The following is a 20437-nucleotide window of genomic DNA, read 5'->3' as shown; positions in this document are numbered from 1 at the left end:
CTACTCCAGATTCGCATCCATTCTCAGCTGCAAGCCCCAATTTAGGGTCTGCGGTAGCCAAAGCCATCGACTTGAGAACCCGAGTCCGTGTCTCTGACACACAACCTAAGGCTGAGGGGGAGGAGCCCAGGATCCATCCTTTTCTCCCTAGGTACCTTTGCGTCGGCCAAATTAAGGCTCTCTGGCCCCCTCCACAAACAAGGCTTGCTTCGGGGGTGTTGCCCCGTCCCTTTAAATCTCCCAACTCTCTCCTCCTTTTCCTCTCTAGAGAGCCAATCAACAAAGTCCTCATTTCTTTCCGCTCCGCCCCACCTCCCAGGGAGGGAACCCCTGGAGACCCAGGCCTGGAGTCACGTGCTGTGGCTTCGGTCACGTGGGAACCAGGGGCGTGCTGAGGGGAGGAGGGCGGGAGCAGGCGGATTTCTTAATGAAGTGTATCCGCATGCGTAGTGGGGATGCGATGAGGGAGGGGGAAGCACCGGGAGGAGGAGGGGAGGGGTGGAGAGGGAAGGGGGAGGGAAAAAGGGAGCGAGGTGTCACCCTAGCTCGCAGCCTCTGGCAAGTGGAGTTTTTAAAAAGCTGAGCAGATCATGTCATGACGACTTCGCTGCTCCTGCACCCGCGCTGGCCGGAGAGCCTTATGTACGTCTATGAGGACAGCGCGGCGGAGAGCGGCAGCGGCGGCGGCGGGGGAGGCGGCGGCGCGGGCGGTGCGGGGGGCGGCTGCAGCGGAGCGAGCCCCGGCAAAGCCCCGAGCATGGACGGGCTGGGCGGCAGCTGTCCGGCCAGCCACTGCCGCGACCTGCTCCCGCACCCCGTGTTGGGTCGCCCACCGGCTCCTCTGGGTGCCCCTCAAGGCGCCGTCTACACGGACATCCCAGCCCCGGAGACGGGGCGCCAATGCGCCCCACCGCCGGCGCCCCCCACCTCGTCCAGCGCCACCCTGGGCTATGGTTACCCATTCGGGGGCAGCTACTACGGCTGCCGCCTGTCGCACAACGTGAACCTGCAGCAGAAGCCTTGCGCCTATCACCCGGGTGACAAGTACCCGGAGCCGTCGGGCGCCCTGCCTGGTGACGACCTGTCCTCCAGGGCCAAGGAGTTCGCCTTCTACCCCAGCTTCGCCAGCTCCTACCAGGCAATGCCCGGCTACCTGGACGTGTCGGTGGTGCCCGGGATCAGCGGGCACCCGGAGCCGCGTCACGACGCGCTCATCCCTGTCGAAGGCTACCAGCACTGGGCTCTTTCCAATGGCTGGGACAGTCAGGTGTACTGCTCCAAGGAGCAGTCGCAGTCCGCCCACCTCTGGAAGTCTCCCTTCCCAGGTAAGGACGGGACCTGAGCGGCGGCGGCGCCGCCAGGGACCCCTCCCCGCCCTGCCTGCCCCGCGGCTCCGCGCCCCAGCCACCCCCGCCGTCTGGCCCCGGCGCGCCGGCTCGGCTGGGCTGTCGAAGGAGCCGGCCGGGCGAGCTGTGCTAAGGAATGCGCTGGGGAAGAAATCTGCTCCGACACGTTCCCCGGAGCTGCCGGGTCGAGAGTGAAGCAATCAGAGGCGCCCGAGCGCCGGCTGGGCTCCGGTCAGGAGCTCACCGCCTCCCCCCCCCTGCCCGCTCTAGCTTCACGCGGGGACCCTGGCCCCTAAACCCGCTTCCGGCCAGGAATAGGTTGGGGTTGGGTTTCTCTTGCCTTGGAACCTAGAACAAAACCCTCAAAGTGGCAAAATGGGGATTTGAGGATAAGAATCTTTACCTTGCCGAGTTTTCAGGATCTGTCAGGCGCCAGACACTATAGCGTTAAAATAGGGATCTAATTCGCCAGAGCCTATAGAATGTACAGTGTTTTCTTTTAAAACTTGACCGACCGACCGTAGATGTTCTTTAAGAGAGCAGAAGAGCTACAATTTCTGTAGAGGAAGTGTAAGATTTGTATCCTCTCCTGAGATGCGACATTTTCTTTGCTGCTCTGGTACACAGAGCTTAAAACCTGTAAATCCGCTGCCAAGTCCTCAAATTGAGAGTTAGTTATCCACATTCCAGACAGAGAAAGGGGATTTTAGAGGTGGGAGAGGCAGGCCGGTGCTGCGGACTTTTGGGGTTCCTTCGGACCTCTGGCTTAGAACGCCTGACTCTTGTCTGGCTGTGTGTGCAAGAAAACATATCTCATGTACTGTTCCTCTGACTGAGGCTGTCTCTAAAAAGAAAAGAATTATGTAACTCCCCCTCACTCCCCAAAGGAGAGAGACCAGCCCAGGTCTCCCAAAATCTCATCAGGAGCTTTGGGTTCCATTCTGATCTGAGAAATAAGGGACTTTTTGGAGGGGGGAGTCTACAGAAGCCAGCATTTGGATCTGCCCTACCTACAGAGCTCAGAAGAGAGAGTCTTCTCTCTTCTGACGCTCCAGAAATCCTTAGGAGTCCAGGGAAGCCAAAGATATAATCCCACTGTCCAGAAGGAGCTCCTAGCCTCACTCACATGCTAGGCCTAGGGATTTTTCATTGGAAGGGATCAACCCAAAGACCTCTTAAAGGTGGGTCTGAAATTCCTCTACATCCGGGATTGGGTGGAGAGGTAGATGGAGAAGAATCACTGAATGATGTTACAGAATGTAGCAAAAACATTCTGATAAGCAGTATGAAGTCACTTAAAATAACACAAGTCAATACCGTAGCTAGACCAACACAAGGTATCCTATTTCTGACTGCCAGAATTGATGGCATGGTTATGACACAATGGTCTCATTCACTACCTTCTCCGCATTAGCTATAAGATCTTTGTAGAATACAGTTTTATTAATTAATGTGAAGCATAGACTGATAAATTTTTATAAGATAAACTATTCATATGTAGACATTCCATAATACATTTGTAGAAGATAGGTTGCCTTTCACTTCTCTAACTCATGAAACAGAAAGCTTCTTGGATGAGGGTACAGCAGGAATCCTAGAGGTAGTGAAACTGATGGGTCATGCCAAGAGGGTCTGTGGGCTGGGAAGCAGGTACCACCCTGCTCACTGTAGGTAGGAACCCAGGCCTAGAGAAAAAAGCAACTCTTGGCAATAAAGAAGTGTACCAGAAGGAACTGCTGATATTTCCCTGAATAGGCATGCGGGTTGTGTGGTGGGTAGAACATTGGAGAGAAGCTCAGAATTATCTTTGAGCAAATAAACATCTTAAAGATTCCCAGAAACAAAAACAACACATTAAAAAAAGGCTCTACTAAAAATAAACACTTTTATATCACAGTCTTCTAAAGAAAGATATCTTTGAAATAAAAAACACACAGCCCAATTGAGATTTAATACACTTGCAAATTACAACAGGGAAGTAGATATAAAACCCAGTGTGCCTCCCCTGTTTTGAGCTCACACTCCCATGTAGAAATAGATTCCAGCTGGTGCATCTCAGTGTCTGGAGAGGTCCAGGAGAGAGGCAGATGAAAAAGAAATTATCTTCAGACACGCTCCATCTTTCTACCCACACAGGTCTTTTAGAAGTAGTGAGATTTTCAGATAACTCTGTCTATGCAATTGTGGTTCATTCGGCAACATCTAGCCATAAACACCACTGTCTCTCTTCACTGCCTCTGGCTCTAAGAAACCTCACCTATGGTAGTCTGGGCTGGTGTGGGAGATGGAGGCAATTGTTCAGAAAGATCTAGATAATTAGAGCTGTGAGGATTGTAGCTTCTTTCTCCCAATTATACAGACTCATGCCTCTCTCTCTCTCTCTCTCTCTCTCTCTCTCTCTCTCACACACACACACACACACACAGGCACACACATACACACACACACACTGTGGTGTAGACACTCTTCTTTTTTTCACAAGATAGGCAAAAATCCCAGGAGAGAATTAGGAGGAAGAAAAAAAAGAGAAAGACAGTAGACAGTTCTGAGAAGATAGATGATAGACAGACAGACAAATGATAGAGCAAAAGGAAAACAAAACAAGAAAACAGTGGGTTTTTGGAGCTCATACTAAAAGTCTGTACTGACAAAGTCTTTGAATTTAAATTGAAAAGAACCATGAGCTGAGCAAAATAGTTCTCAAATCCCAGAGCTTACTAATGAGGTGGGCAGGCTTTAGACCTCCCTACACAGGATCCTCTCAATCGCCAAACAAAACAATGGCACAACATTGTTTTCCTTCTTATTTGCTCTTCATAGATGCTGATTAGACTCGGAGATACAAATTGGTTGGTGTAGGTGATCTGGAAGGACATTAGGGCAGGGAACACTGGGACACTAATAGCCAAGTCCCCGTTCTATGTAGCTCAAAGTCTAAGCTATTAGATGCTCTCACATCTGTAGATCCCACTTCCTTTCTAGCAAAAACAGTAGACAATGAAGGTACTCCTTCGAAAAGGAAAGGCAGGAGCTATTTCCTCAGGAGGCAAAAACAACCTGCTGTTCTGTTTGACTCATGAAAAACTTGGTGAAGTCAATCCTTGATATCCAATAGAGAAAATCATGATGATGATGATAACCAGCTTAGAGCAGTTACCTACCTTTTAATCAGATGTCGTGTTGATTAAACTTCATTAGAAATTTAGAGTTGATGTTAGGGAGCTACATATTGTGAAGTTTAAAACAATCAGCCACAATTAACTGGTTCCTTCAAGAACTGACACCCACCTTTATCTCACTTTGCTCTTCAACAAAGGGGATATACCCCATTTCTATTTTGATTCTTACTGTGACTGTATGTGAAGAGTCAGAAGAATCTAGATTCCAGTTCTATTATTGAAGTCATTTTCCCTACTCTTGAGCCTCTGATTTCTGATCTTGTAAAGCATGTTTAATAAAATACAAGTGAAGAAATGTTCTGAGGTGGGAAAACCCCTCATCATATCACTACTCATCCTCTTCATTCTTATTTTTGTCCCAGAATCATCAGTTTCTCAAACCATTGGTTCCATCTATAAGAGTAAAACAAATTGAAGATAAGTCCTTTAAAATTTTGTCATATATATATATATGTCCTTGAGAGATCATATCTACTACACTGAAGTTGCTTTTTTTTAGATTAAAAATCTTGGCTTACACGGTGTCAGAGAAACATTTAATAATTTTTGTGAGAAATTGTCACCATAAAGACATCCTGAACAGACCACAGGAACCCCTTTCCCATTTTATTCCTGGGCTCTATATGTCTCTCTGCATTAGACTTTAACTTCTCCCTTCCCCTCCCTGTGTGGTGCACCATGGGTCTCTGAGAGAGAGCCAAATTCACTAGGAATGGCAGTGCAGAGGAGATGCTTATAGGGTAGCAGATGCCCTCTGTCTTCAGAATTGTCTAGCATTTCCAAGGGGCCATAGGAATGAAGAGGTACTCGGTCATTATTGTCCACCTGAAGTGCAACATTGGCAAGGAAAACAATGAAGATTGAGCCAGTCACACAATCTCCCTACTACTGTGGCCTTTCACTGCTAAGAGTGCAGGTGGAGAGTGACGTACTATTTTGAATTCCTGTGGAATGCTCCAAGCCTGAAGAAATTAAAAGAGTAGTGGCTGGGTCTGCAAGGGTTCCGCCTAGGGTACCAGGGTGTCAAAGGTTTCTTTCAGCCTTGGAAGAACAGAAAAAGGAAGGTTGGGATAGAATTTGTTCCTTTTGGTGAAACCTGGATATGGACCTCCTCTTACTGCTGCAGGACCTCCCTCCTTGGGTGGCGTTAGATGGTTCACAACACTGGGCCCCCATATCTAAGTGAGTGATCCACAAGTCTGGCCTCATCTGATAGCTTTTTCTCTGTGTTGGTGAATCAAATCCATAGTGCACGGCTAGACTAATTCATGGGCCTGAGCACCCTAAGGCCTAAGGATGTACTTGATGCTAGGTATCCCTGTAGCTGACACCTGCCTGCCATGCTCCCCTCAAACATACAACAACCCAAGTCCTTCCCCCTGACAAAGAGGAGAATATAGGGTGTAGGGACCCTGTTGTGCTAACTGGATGAAGGAGTTTTCTGAACAGCAGCACTCCAGCAAGCATGACCAGGAAGAGGACTTGGAGGTACCGATCTAAGAGTCCAGGGTTTCCCATCAAGGGTGTTGTGCAGAGCCATAGTGGAGACTGAGGCAATAGGAAAAATCGGATCCTCTGTTTTATTTTCAAATAACATTTCGTCATAACTCTTTTGCATTCGTTTTGATTTACCTTTTTTAAGTGCCTTAAAATATTATCTTGACCACTGAGTTTTTTGAACCCCTTTCCTTAAAGTTTGTACCCAACAGGAGGCTGGCACCCAGTTGATCACCCTTTTTTGGCCTTACTAATAACAGAGGTATTTAGGATTAGGGAACCTCACCAAGCAGTACAATCTGGTGGCCCAGTTGAGACCCTGTGGGAAAGGCACCTGCAGGCCTGTGGCCCTGGCCGCCCACCTCATGCTCCTGCCCGCCCTCTCTCTTCCTCCCTAGACGTGGTTCCCCTACAGCCTGAAGTGAGCAGCTACCGGCGCGGGCGCAAGAAACGTGTGCCCTACACCAAGGTGCAGCTGAAGGAGCTAGAAAAGGAGTACGCAGCCAGCAAGTTCATCACCAAAGAGAAGCGCCGGCGCATCTCAGCCACCACGAACCTCTCGGAGCGCCAGGTCACCATCTGGTTCCAGAACCGGCGGGTGAAAGAGAAGAAGGTAGTCAGCAAATCGAAAGCGCCTCATCTCCACTCCACCTGACCATCCACCCGCCCGCCCCGTCTATTTATGTCTCCCGCTTTGTACCATAACGGGAATCCACCCGAAGGACGCTCCACCGGTGCAGACCACTATTTAATCTTACCGAGGAAGAGGAACAGCGCGCTGCGCTCTGCCTTACCCTACTCCCCATCCCACCCCTAAACTCACTTCCCCAGACGGCACCCCCCTCGGCATCCGCAGCTGTAGAGGTGGGTTAGGATGGATTGCGGGAGGAAAACGGCCTCTATACCCCTTGGCCTTCATGGTTTATCCCACTAGAAAGCTGAGTGGCCAGGAAAGCCCAGTCATTCCTATCAAAGCCAGGCTGGGGGATTCCAAATGACTCAGTTCTTGCCTCTTCCTGTGCCTGTGAAGACCCTCCTTCCGGGGCGCATGGGCACAGGATGTGGGGAGCTCTTGCTTTCTTTCTTTCCTGTTTCCCCATTTTACTATCGCCCCAGCACTCTGTAGGCAAGGTTTCCCAGCTTCGATTTTTCTGTGCATCTTTTAAAAGTCGTGTTAATATTGATGATAATCTTTAGGGCCTGGCAGTGTGACTGGAGTTGAGACGATGCTGGGAGCTTGTAGGATTTCTTTTTTGTTTCCGTGGGTCTCAACAAACGCTAGACTTGATGCAGCCCCTAGCCACATGCTGCCCCAGAAATGATCTCCCCGGGAGATGCCTTTGACCCCGCTGTCTCCCCTGCTTTCCACTCTCAATCCTGTGGAAATCCAAGGAGGACAAAAACCTCCAGTCACAATGCTAGGTGCGGCTTTTGTCTCTTTCTCTCTCATGGTAAGGTGGGAATTAAGCCAGGCTTAGAATCAGAACTTTTATAAACTTTGAAGGAGATGGAGGGTGGGTCCCTCAGAAGATCTTCAGTCCTGTCTCCACGTAAGCAATAGCAGATATCGGAGAGACCATACACTTTCATTTTTACTGTTTTCCTAAGGGTAGCTTGAAGAACTGGTCAAGGAGGCTGAAATCACTGGCTCTGGATAAACTAGCTAAATGTAGATGCTGCCTAATTTCTCCCTCCTCAAAAACCGACTTGGTGCTGTGGGGGCCCCTCACCTCCTCCCTTCCTACTGGCTCATTACAAAACAGTGTTCTTTTGAAATGCCCATTCGAAATAGGCTCTTTTTTTTTAATGTTGTGTATCTGTATATAGTATTGTGATGTCTGAATGACAATGTATTGAATGCAAAGAAGAAGAAAAAAACCACAAACTTGTTTTTAAAATAAAATATCCTTTTGTTTTTGGCCTTGATTTTATTGCTCAGATTCCTTCAGAAGCCTTTCTCTCCTGACTCTTCTGGGCAGACTATAATGACCCAAACCAGCCAGACCAGGATAGGGGAAGAATATAGATATCACCTACAATAGTAGATCCCCAACCTATATTTCTCTCCAGGAAAGTTTTAGAGCCATTTGAATTTTCTATTCTATTTAGATAAGAGAGCTTCTCATCTTAATATCCAACTTAGATGAATTTGTATCGGGAGAGGGAAAAGGGCCACTGAAAAGGGCTGAAAGTGGGTGAGAAAAAGTTCATTGGTGAATAATTTGCAGTTAGCTTGGTGGTAGAGCTCTTATCTAGCATGTTTAAGGCCCTGGGTTTTCTCTCTGTTTCTAGGGTGTTAGGAAGATAGCATCTTGGCTGAGAAATGACTGGAGAAATAATAGGAACAGTAGAGGTGGTAGGTAGATCATCTTAGGCCCCTATAAGCAGACTACCCTAGGGGTTCATATCCAGCTCAGGCCTGGGATTGGGGTTGGGGTGGTCTTTGTGCAGTTTAACAGAGGTATCTTGGAGCTCAGCTTTCCTAGGCTCTACTCTTTTCTTTGTCCCATCCACCTAAACTGAGAAGTCTGAATGCCAGGACCCTTGAGTGTCCAGTTTGCCAGGCCAGCTCCATTTTTATTTTCTAGAATTCCTAAGAACCCCTGTCTTCCAGGAGCCTGTGTAGATGCTGCCACTAATTTGTTTTCCTTGTCGCGCCTGTGCCTATCTCCCTATCTGGTGGAGTTAATGAGATCGTTAAGTTGTCAGGTTAAGAGACTTTTAAAAAGCAATATAGCCTAAAACAATGTTATCTCAGATTAAATCTTTACTGCAGCAATTTTTATTTATATATAATATTTTTTCTCTCCTGAGACACAGAAAGACTGGAGGCATCAAGTTGAAAATCAGATTTCTGTCTCCCTTTGCCTGATGGAGCTGAAGCTTTTAGATTTTACTGCAAATAAATGTTTTCTTTTGGGGGGGAAGCAGCACACATACACACACACACAAACACACAAACACACACACACACACACACACAGAGTCTGAGAGACAAAGAACTAAAGAATTCACCCTCCATGAAGTCTCTGCTATTGAGGTTACTGCCAGTCCTATTCAACACTCAACTCTGGACTGACTATAGAGAACCACACACTTGGCAGTGGAAATTTGAAAGGGAATAGGTGAATCTCCCAGAAACAAGAATCACTGTTAATTTTATTTCCCTTTCTCTCTTCATCAACAATCGGAATCTTTTCAAACACCCCTGGACCTCTCCTAAGACAAAAAGAGTTATTTAGACAGAGAAAGGAAGCAAACTTAGGGCTCTTCTGGTATGGGTCCTCAGATCTCTTATTCGTCCTGGTACTCTTATAACACTTTGTAGACATAATGAAAGCTGAGGACTTCATGGGTAGAGATAATTTTCGAGTTCTCCAAGGTAGCCCTCCACTTCCACACACAAACTTACACTTGATCAAAGGGTCAAGTCTTAGCTGATGAGGTGGCACACCTGAAATCCAGCTCTATATTGGGGTTGAGGTAAGAGGATTGTTTGAGTCTAGGCATTCAGGGTCTGCCTGGTAACATTACCAGATGGCCCTTTGATGCAGGAAAATAAAATGCTCCTATGAGGAAGGAAGCACCCTAAGCTCCCAGAAGCAGGTGATGGAAAAGAGAAGAAGTCTTGCATGGGCTCCTGAGGACACACTGGGACACTGGGAAGGCAAGCAGGGTTTGCAGACATCCTCTGTGTCCAGTGTGTCCAGGATTCTTTGTGTTTTCAAACACTCAACCGAATATATCAGCTTGATTTTTTGAGGATTATCATACCTGGATTAATTTTGGAGATGCACCTCTAATCAGAATAAATAAATACTGATAAACTGCATGATCTTGGGTTCTAGGGAAGCAAAGATGGGAAATGTATTCTTTGCTTGGTTGAGCCAGCTCTCCTTCTTTCAAGAGATACCATCTTTGGGAATCATGTGTGTGCCAGTTCCTTTGAGCAATGGAGACTGTCCTCCTGCTTGCATGAGTGAGTATTGTCAACTCACTCATCTCAAGCTGAAGAGTCATTCTGTCTTTATTTACAGGCATTGAAGAAAATCTTCCTCTTCATGAACAGTCTCCTAAGATTTGGTTGGAGTAAGATTTTTGTAAGCAACTGTAAGGGCACCTCAGCATGGCAGGAAAGGGCTGTGAACACGGAGGCTTCCTCCTTGGAAACAGAGGCTCCAGTTCTCACAATCCCACCGTTCCCCCCAGCTTCCACAAGCCCAAAGCCAAAAGCTGGGATGTCTAGGACCACTGGGGTTTCATAGTACTCTCCTTTGAAGGTCACTTTGCCATGATGCCAGGTAGGACTTGGAATGAGTCTTTTGGGAATATTGTGAGCAGAGAAAGCTCATCTCTGCTCACAATATTCCCATCTAGGGCTAGAAGGGTGGGCCTTCCCGGTAAAAGTCTCAGAGTCAGAAACCCACCTGAGAAAACAAGTCCAGCAACTCTCGGCAGATACCTCCATGGCTGCTTGGAAGACCGTCTTCTCCTGAGTTTTGATCCGCGGGCATCTAAGTCAGCAATGGGACGACGTGGTAGAAAACAACGCATGTAGATGCATAGCACTGTCAGCTCTGTAAAAGGCCCTCTTTCTGGAGCTGAGGGTCCCTGTAGCAGCTCCTGTCAGAGCATTCATCGTGTTCAAAAGAGAATTATCCCACCCAAAACCTGCCCGAGTCCTGGCGTGGTATCAGAGCCCACCTTGAAGGAAACCCCAAGAGCAGATGTGTATCTATCAGGGGCCCTGGGGAACGAGGGGCTTCTGGGAGGAGGAGGGGGCCAGAGCTTTTTCACAACCAACCAGGCTCTTCCTCTTTTAGCCTTGACCGTGACTAGGTCTTTCTGACCTTGACATCACAGAATCACTGGGAGAGGGGGGAGGGTGAAAAAGGCCTTGATCTTCCGGTGGCCAGAAAAAGGGAGGGTCGCTCACCCCCTAGAAGTGCCATCCCTCTTCCCGCCGGAGCCCTCCGCCTCTGTTTACACACGGAGGAGGTGTCGTCTCTAGTCTAGACAGGGGCGCTAATAACGCCCATAAAAGGCGGCCTCTCCAGAGAGGCTCTGGTAACTCAGCTCCTGATCGCCTGCTGCTGACTGCTCCCTCAGCCTCTGGCGCCCCGCCCCTCAGATACCTTGGCGGAGCCGGTGGGCAGCATTGGGGGGGATTTAGAAGGTTTCTAAAGGCTGATAACGCCTTCCCCTCGCCCTTCTGAGCCTCATCAGTCTCCAAAGGTAAGTGGACTCCTGCTCTCACCCCAGCCAGTATGTGGTGTGTGTGTGGGGGGGTGGTAACAACATTCTCTCACTCTTGAACAACCTTCTGGGTATACTGCTCCAACCTAAAACATACCCCTCTCTCAGGACTGGTCCACTGGATATTCGCAAACAGCTGAGTAGCTGTGTTGGGCAGAACCTAAGCATATCTCCAGTCCTCTCCAGGGCCGGGCCTAGCCAGTGGGCACTATCACTATCACGGACAAAGGGCCAGGCTGAGGAATGAGGGTACTGGGAGTAGTACTCCCACCCCCTCCCCAACCCAGCTTTGAGGTACAGGAAACCACGCCTGGGGCTCTCCCCTGGTTACAGTAGCAATGGGTGTGGCATTTATAGGCTTTTTTTAAACTTGGTCCCCACACCTTTCCTGACTCAGTAATTCACTAGTCAAGGAGATCCTCTGCTGGTGGAGGGGGAAAATGTCAGAGTTGACAGTCTATTTAACTGCTAGCACTACAGGAAAGACTCGGAGAAAATAAAGATGTCCCTCGTAGAGGTGCTCATGATGGGAGTCTTCCAAATGTTCGCTCCAAATGTCTTACGACCTCCCAGTTTTCTGAGTGGAGAGTGAGCTGGGGCATTTTGATGGGCAGGACCCAGAGGAGCCTGAGCCCGAAAACCTGCTTGAGTTTTGGGGTTTGTCCAAGCCTCCACTTCCAGGCTGCAGATCCCTAGAAAGCAACGCTGCTCAGGCGATCTCCCAATTTGATGCCTTGGTTTAGGGCACTTGCAGGAATGGTGGAGACCAGATGGACTCCATCCCCTAGAGGAACCAGTGAAGAGTCCAATTAGGAGAGAGAGAGAGAGAGAGAGAGAGAGAGAGAGAGAGAGAGAGAGAGAGAGAGAGAGAGAGAGGCCTCCCTCTATCCTATCTGTAGCCTTATCTAAGCCTGAACAGTCCCAAAGGGGTCAGGTGGGGAGCAGCAAATGAAGAGAGTCCCCCGCCCCCAGCCATCATTTTTCCTCTCCTTAGTAGAGCTCCAGCTTACCCCCCTACAGGGGCTGGTCCCTGCTTCATTTGCATATGCAGTGAGCCCCTTTCTGAAAACTGGGCAGTGACCTTGAACTGGGTCTCCATGGCCTCAGCTCACTAAAGAGAAAGCAAAAACGCACCAAATAATTTTCAGTTTAGGATTAGCAAAAGAGCCTAAATGAGGCTTCCATCAGAGCCGCTTTCCCTGGGCCACTAGAGCCTGCAGAGATTTTATAATTAACTTCTGTCTATCCAGCAGCAGTGGAGGCCAAAGATGCAGGAGGGATGGAGGCACGGAGAAGGTGTGGGGGGGTAAAGGGGCATCCTGCTGGTAAAGGATCCTGAAGGACGCTGGCTGCCTTTCTTGGTTCTTCAGGGGAAACCTTGAACTATATCCTTGCCTTCAGCTTTAATTAACCCCTGAGTTAATGAACAGGGCATGGCTGAGTCTGGCCAGCTGTGGCGTAAGCCAGTGGCCTAGCAGATAATGCCACCCCTTCAAGCCTCATGATTTGATGAATGTACAGGAGAGTTCCGGAGCATCAATTGTTCTGCTGTTGACCGATGGTGATGATTTTGTGTGTGGGCAGCGGAGTGCCGGTGGATTAAATCAAACTAAACGCAGCTCCCAAAAGCCTTGGACTGCCACAACCCTCCTGGTTCCGCATTTAGCCTCAGCCTGCTCTGGATGAGCTAGATTTAGAGTTGAAGCTTCGCACCCTAGCCTCCCGCCAGACCTGGGGATCCAGGTTGGAAGTGGTGTTTTTGTCAGAGCCCGGTTCAGAAACGGGGCGGCTAAGCAGGTTACCTAGTGGGACACAGAGCTTATCGTGATGCTTGTGATGCTCGGGGAAACTGGACGCTTGGGTTGCCAGGGTCCTCAGCGAAGCCCTGAAACCCCCTAAATTTACAGGGTCTTGGGGAGCAGGACTCTGGGAATAGGGATATTGCTGAGGACAGTGGTCAACTTCCCTTGACAAAATTTGGTATGTGTTGCTCAGAAGGAAGAGGGTTTTGTGCATGGACCTGTGCCAAGTCTGAAACCTAGAGAAAATGGTTTTGTCAGGGTCAAATCATGCAGGGAAAAACGCGTGTCCAAAGAAGGAACCCCCTCATCCCATTCTCATTTCCCCTGGCGTTGCATCTGCCACCCTGTGGCTGCCGCTTGAGAGCTCAGCAGTGGGACCCAGGAAGGCAGCGAGAAAAGCTACTGGTCTAAAATACATAGCTATGGGAAGATGGGAGAAGGACCTTCTTCCTGGGGTCCCTTTTTGTGGAGATTAGCATTGTCCAAAGGGAAACTAGAATGGGGAGAAGACTCCACCCAACAAAGGCTAGTGTCTATGGCAAAGTCAGCTCCCGCATCCCTCGCACCAACAATAGCGGCAGAGCGCCGAGGCCTGGAGAGCCTGGGCGGAGACCTCGCTGCCAAGCGCAGTGCTCTGATTGAAATCTGTAATATTGAGATCATATTCCTTTGATCTTTATACCAAAATGACCTCCAGATAATTTTTTGAACTCGACGTTCGTGTGCACTCAATTAATCTTGAAAACGGAGAAACAAATGAAATTCGAAGATGCTGTGACATGAGATCTGTGGCTGAGGGATGCTTTTCTCTGTAGCCTTACAGCCCCTTAATCAGTTACACACAAAAAAGACCATGGCAGGCTGGGTCTCCTTCTGGTTCTGACGAGAAGGTTGACTGTAGAGGCTGGCATCCCACAGCCTGGACCTCGGTGCTTCCAGCTTGTGGACCAGGAGCTGGGCGGGCTCCTGGGGACGGGTGGGGCCAAGCAGGCTGCCAGGAAGGCTCGGGCGGGGAAAGGAAAACCGGCCAAGCGGGGCGAGGGGCGGGCGCCAAGCTGCGGGCTGCTAGCAGCGCGGGGCAGGGCGGCGCCCGCGGGGACACATTTCTGTCGGTGTGAGCAGCTATGGTTTGGGATATGAAATCGCTTCGAGAACAGTGGAATTCGAAGAATCTGTGTTTCTTTCTGCCGTGTCCTGCACAGGAGAGAGGGGCGGGAGAGAGGAAAGAGAGATGAGAATCCTTGCGATTCGGTCTGCGTTTTGTAGCTTTGGCTAATTCCCAGATATTTATTATTTCACCTACATTCCTTCATATTCTCTCTCTCTCTCTCTCTCTCTCTCTCTCTCTCTCTCTCTCTCTCTCTCTCTCTCTCTCTCTCTCTCTCTCTCTGTCTCTCTCTCTCTCTCTCTCTCTCTCTCTGTCTGTCTATGTGTGTGTGTTTCCAATTCTCTGAAAAAATCATCATGATCTTTTTAACATGTATACGTTGTCAAACTATGTATTCAACCTTGAACAACCGATGCTCAAAATAATCAGAGATGGGAGTTTCTCTGCTATGACACTAATAAAATGCATCTGATTTGAACTGGGTTTTTTTTTTCTCTTCATGAGCTGTTCGGTGCCCCAGGTGAAATCCCAATGCGAACTTGCAGATATTCTTTATCGCTAACAGCCAGCACTAGCTTCTTGGCATTCTCTGAACCTTTTTTGCGCAGTGAATAAAATTTTGAATCCCCAACAGGATTCTTCTCCAAGATTTTCCCTCACTCTTGTCCCACCTCAGAATGCAACCCACTCCTGACCTCTGTGCTGCTCTGCAATGGTCCCAGGAGCCAGCCCTCAGGTTGTGGGGTGATCTTTGCTGTAGGAAGACCAGCCAGTTTCTGCTAAACCGCTGACAGCTTCCTGTCACAAAGACCAGGAGGCTCTTAGAAGATCCTCAGTCCCTAGAAGTCACACCCGAAAGGTAGTTCAAGCCACCACCCCCACCCCCAGATTTTCAAGAGCAAGCAAACGGGTCCATACCGAACCTTCAGCACCTTCGTTTGTTCTTAGTGCCTTCGCTTTCTTAGTCTTCAGGCGAGTGACTCCAGGCTAGGGTTAGGGTTACAGAAAACATAGCGTTACCAATTCACCCTAAACATTTCTTGTGTGAAAGAACCCCAAACAGCTCTTCGTATCCTAAGAAGAAAAAGGTGATGGGAGAGAACGCAGCAGTGGCGGCAGGGCCAAGAGATAGCAGCAAGGAAACCTGTTCTCACCCCCTCTTCGCCGCCTCTACTGTAAATAAACCCTGAGCCAAAGGGCTCATCCGTCTCCTTAAACAGCCAGTAAACTTTATATGACACAATATCTAATAGTAATTTATTGGGGAGATATTGTAAATTCCAACGGTTTTAGTTAATAAAGGAGCTAATTAAAGAGGGACGGGCTGTACTCGGCCAGCTGTTGGTGATAAGATAATACATCTGGGGGTGTGTGTGTGCATGGGTGCAGAGATGTGTACTTGCGGATATTTTTGGTGTCGCTTTTTTTTTTTTTTTTTTTTGGTTTCGCCCCGCGTCGGGCGATCGCTTCCCCGTCTGCTTTAAGGTTTTATATGATTTTTAAAAACCGGAATCCAACGAATAAATCTGCTCCTGCTTTCTCCCCCCACCCTCAGGATTGGGGAAGGGGGAAGTTGGAGTTGGTGCGGAGAATGTGGGTGGGGGGTTCGGTTGTCCCCACCCCTCCCCCCTGGCGGTAGCGCCCACGTGAGTAAGGCGGCCAATGGGTGGCTGGTGCAGGTTTAACTATGTTTAATGTCAGATAGCAATAAAGTAGAAGCTGCCGGTCGGGCCCCGCGGAAATGGGCGAGCATAATCTCCTGAATCCTGGGTTTGTGGGGCCGCTGGTGAACATCCACACGGGAGACACCTTTTACTTTCCCAACTTCCGCGCGTCAGGGGCGCAACTCCCGGGGCTGCCTTCGCTGTCCTACCCACGCCGCGACAACGTGTGCTCGCTGCCCTGGCCGTCGGCCGAGCCGTGCAATGGCTACCCTCAGCCCTATCTCGGCAGCCCGGTATCTCTCAACCCGCCTTTCGGCCGCACGTGCGAGCTGGCTCGCGTGGAGGATAGCAAGGGGTACTACCGTGAGCCGTGCGCCGAGGGCGGTGGGGGCCTAAAGCGGGAGGAGCGCGGGCGTGAACCCGGAGCAGGGCCCGGAGCAGCGCTGCTGCAGCTGGAGCCGTCGGGGCCGCCTGCGCTCGGCTTCAAGTACGACTACACGGCGGGCGGCGGCGGTGGTGACGGCGGCACGGGACCTCCCCACGACCCACCCTCGTGCCAGTCACTGGAATCCGACTCCAGTTCGTCCCTACTCAACGAGGGCAACAAGGGCGCCAGCGCGGGCGACCCTGGCCCTCTGGTGTCGCCGTTGAACCCAGGCGGCGGGCTTTCAGCCAGTGGTAAGGACCCCAGGCCACTTTTACGGCTTACTCTGACGGAACATATTGCCAGTGTGGGCAGGGGAGACCTGAGCTGGGGCTGCCTGGGGTGACAGAATGTGTAGTGAGCTAGTGCTTCTTTTAAAAAGAAGTGTGTTGGGGGGGGCCCTATAAACATGTAAATATCCCCATAAAAGAACTGGAGAGATTTCCTTTTTCCGCTCCTAGTGACTGTAGGGGGCAGGGAACTCCAAAGAACTGGGATCCTGGTCGGGACTTCCCCAAGCCTGGGGGTAAAGAGGTGCAAGAGATTCCATTCCTATTTTCCTGGGCGCCTTTCCTCCTGCTTTTCCAGAGGCCTCCACCACTCACATTTCTTATTTAAGAAACACAACCAGCACGATTTGCTCTTTACCGCTTGCCCACCTCTTTTCTAACTGGTGGGGATCTGGTAGTCCCTGGTGATGTAAGGAGATCAGGCAAGGAAATTTAAATAATAATAAGAACAATAATACTGGGAGAGGAAAATGGATTTTGGAAGCAGTATGGAGATAGAAATCTAGAAAAGCTGTGGATACTACTGTGTGAGGTAGGGTTGGGGCGTAGGGTGATGTGTGGGAAGTGATGAGGCGATGGACTGCTGAGGATGGTCTGGATAAATGCTTTCAGGATGCCTAGAAATGAGAAGGGAAAGCAATGTCCTAGTCAGGGTGTGGGCCCAAGGTGAAAGGGTCTGGGAGAGGGCCCGGGGCACTGAGCTAGCCCCCACTCCGATCCTCTAGCCAACCCTGCGGTTCATCTCCACCCAGGCGCGCCCTGGTACCCGATCCACAGCCGCTCGAGAAAGAAGCGTAAGCCGTATTCGAAGTTGCAGCTGGCAGAGCTGGAGGGCGAGTTTCTGGTCAACGAGTTCATCACACGCCAGCGTCGGAGGGAACTCTCGGACCGCTTGAATCTTAGTGACCAGCAGGTCAAGATTTGGTTCCAGAATCGGAGAATGAAAAAGAAAAGACTTCTGCTGAGGGAGCAAGCTCTCTCCTTCTTCTAGGAGGCTGGACACGCGTGCTAGCCCCAGACTGAGCTTGCCTTGGTGGAGCAAGAGGGGGTGCAGCCTGGGACACAGTCCCGCTTACAACGCTGCCTCTGGCAGGCTCTCCCTGGACGTCTCTTGTCTGTTTTGTTCGTGGTTCCCTCCCACACACATACACCCCCAACAGGCCCTGCGGGTCCCGGAGAGAAGGGAATAAACCTAGCCAGAGAAGGCAGAAATTCAGGAGAGGCAAGGGCAGTCTGGGACGCTGTGAAGGGATGGTTTATTTGAGGCAGGACTGGAGCTGCCGGGCCTCCCGCTGAGGTAGTGGGAAAGCAGCAGCCTACACACACACACACACACACACACACACACACACACACACACACACACACACAGAACCTTCCTCCACTTCCCTTTCTGGTCTTCAGTCTCTATACTTGGTAGAGCAGACAAGGTTGGTGATAGTGGAATCAAGGTGCCTAAACTCATGACTGATGGAGTTGTGGGATGAGAGGTGGGAGCTAGAACAGAGAGGATCCGTGTACAGTTAGAGAACTGTGGCGGGTTAGAGGAACCTAAGTACCAAGAAGGAAATGGGGTTTGAGAGAGTGGTCCGGGGTCTGCCCATGTCCGAGTCCTCCAGGCCTGAGCACTGGGTTGGCTGAAGTGCCTGCATTTGGCAGAGTACCCTGCAGGAACATAAATTAATCAGCCTAGAAAAGTCTCAAAGTCCTAAGCCGGTTTCTCTAAGTCCGACAGCGTGTCCCAGGCAAACAGCTCACAGGTATGCTAGCCACTCTTTGTGGCTGCAAACGGGGAACTGGGAACCAAACTCACACAGGTACAGGTTAAATAGTCACCCCCAGAGACTCCACCTGGCCCTCCGGGAAGCCCAAAGAGGTGATGGAAGGGGTTGAGGAGAGCGGCATTGATTGGCAGGGAGTGTTTCCGGCAACTACAGCAGCCGGCCGCGGATTCTCTCTTCCCGCTGGCGTTCATGGTCACGGCCGGCCGGAGGCTGGACCAGTGTAATTTACGAGGCGGGAGGCGAATCTGCCCTTAAAGGGGCTACGGGCAGCAGAGGCCCAAGCTCAACCCAATTCCCAGGCTGGCGACAATGAAGGAGGGGGCGCTACAGTTCCCCCACCCAACTCCTTTCTCTCTATTCCCTACCCGCCCCCCAACATCGCCCTTTGTCTCAGGATCCGCTGCCTCCGCCTCCCGGTCAGCTAGCCACAAAGTACAGGGCCAGAGCTGAAGAAGGAGGGGCGCATCTCTATACCCAACTGGAGGCCAGAGAGGAAGGCTTTTAATCCCGTAGATCCTTTCAGCCTCCAGCCCCAGACCCAAAGTTCCAAGAGGCTGGCCGGCCGACTGTGGAAAGAAACAGTCCGGATAACCCACCAGCCCTCCTGCACCCTATTTTTACTCTTCTCCACATGAGTCCACCAGCTTCCCATCTGCTGTCTCACTCCTGTGGAAACATGGGGCTGAGAAGCAGGAGATTGACAGAGCTAAGTGTAGCTTGGGCAGTGTGAAACTGCCCACTGAAGGGAGGGGAATCTTCCCACTTTCAGAGAGCAAGCCACAGAATATTGGGCTCCCCCAGTAGCACTCGGCTTTAAGTTTGTTTACAGGGTCGTTCAGAGACGCAAGTAAATGTATATACACACAGATGAGCCCACCAAACCATTGGGTCCAAACCCGCTCCCTACTACAATTGCAAGCAGGCAGCTTCTTGGTCTCCATTTGGCTCAATAGAGAGGAGATACAATCACATGCCTTGATCCTCCATTGGGCACCTGACACATCTTGCCATCCACTATACATGTTCACCTATGTTCAAGTTCCCAAGCTCCACTCCAACTGTGCACACTATCTCCTGTGAGCTGGCCATGGAAATGAAGTACTATTCTTCCCCCACCTGTATCAGCTTGAGCAGCTCTTCCAAGTGATTGATGGGCTCTAGAGTGTTGGATTCAAGCTCCATAACTCTGATTTGATTCCTAAAGCCTGATAGGAAAAAGACTAGGACTCTCCAAAGGGAAGGGGGCAAAGTTATGCAAGATTCTCTTTCTTTTGCTTTAAACTTGACTCCTATGAGCTTCTTTGTCAGTATCTGTCCTGTTGATTGTGTCTGTCTGTAGTATCTACTGTAGTTCCTGTGGTAGTCAGCATCCTCTACCTCCATTCCCAGATCTGTGTAGTGTACTCCCTGATTCAAGCATCTGTCTTTAGCACGTTTTCCCTTTATATAGTCCTTGTACAGAGCTGCTTCATCATGGTAATGTTAATAATTAAAACATGGATGTATGATGATGTGATGTTTTGAGAACCATTTCTAAAACTGGGTTCCCCACATAGAGTCTCTTCTTCCCAGAAAGAACAGGAGCCCTGAGCCCTTAGCTATTTATTTATTTTCTCCAGTTTAGAGGAATGACAAAAATAATGAATGTATAATAATAAAAGAGCAGTTGCATGGGTAACAAAAATATATGACCAACCAAGATCTGTTGATGAGCTGCCATATCTAATCCCAAGCAATTACTGGCAGAGAGAAAACTGGGGGGGGGGATAGATTGGAGAAGAAGAGGACGCTCTGAAGAGTCGTTGGGCTGTAAAAATTAATGTGGACAGCCTAGAGGAGGGAAACTAGCTTCAGAAAGTAGGTCTGTGTTGATCGGCAGAGGAGCTGAAAGACGCAGAGCCAGGATGGGAGGCAGTGGAAGTGTCCTGGGGGCTGGTGTGTTCTGATTGGTGGACCTAGAGCTGCAACTCTGTGGTTCGAATCTGGCAACTTCGCTCTGAGAAGATAGTTTGTGTGCTGTGAAATAACTAGGCAAGTGACAAAAGCCCCCTAGAGCTGGTGAAATAGTCCACATTTCTTGAAGCCAG

General features: G+C 49.9%; 2 protein-coding genes across 2 annotated transcripts; both read left to right on the top strand.

The window, feature by feature from the left end:
• The first annotated feature begins 595 nt into the window (after nt 1-595).
• On the top strand, nt 596-6677 carry Hoxc13 (homeobox C13). Its single transcript, XM_005067334.4, has 2 exons — nt 596-1325; nt 6421-6677. The coding sequence occupies exons 1-2, from the start codon at nt 596-598 to the stop codon at nt 6675-6677; spliced, it is 987 nt and encodes a 328-aa protein (XP_005067391.1).
• A 9252-nt stretch (nt 6678-15929) lies between these two features.
• Nucleotides 15930-17557, top strand: Hoxc12 (homeobox C12). The gene is made up of 2 exons (XM_005067335.2): nt 15930-16530; nt 17319-17557. The coding sequence occupies exons 1-2, from the start codon at nt 15930-15932 to the stop codon at nt 17555-17557; spliced, it is 840 nt and encodes a 279-aa protein (XP_005067392.1).
• Nucleotides 17558-20437: the final 2880 nt, after the last annotated feature.

This window comes from Mesocricetus auratus, unplaced genomic scaffold (genome assembly GCF_017639785.1).
Source record: "Mesocricetus auratus isolate SY011 unplaced genomic scaffold, BCM_Maur_2.0 Super-Scaffold_100010, whole genome shotgun sequence".
Lineage (NCBI taxonomy): Eukaryota > Metazoa > Chordata > Mammalia > Rodentia > Cricetidae > Mesocricetus > Mesocricetus auratus.
This window is presented reverse-complemented; position numbering and strand designations above follow the sequence as displayed.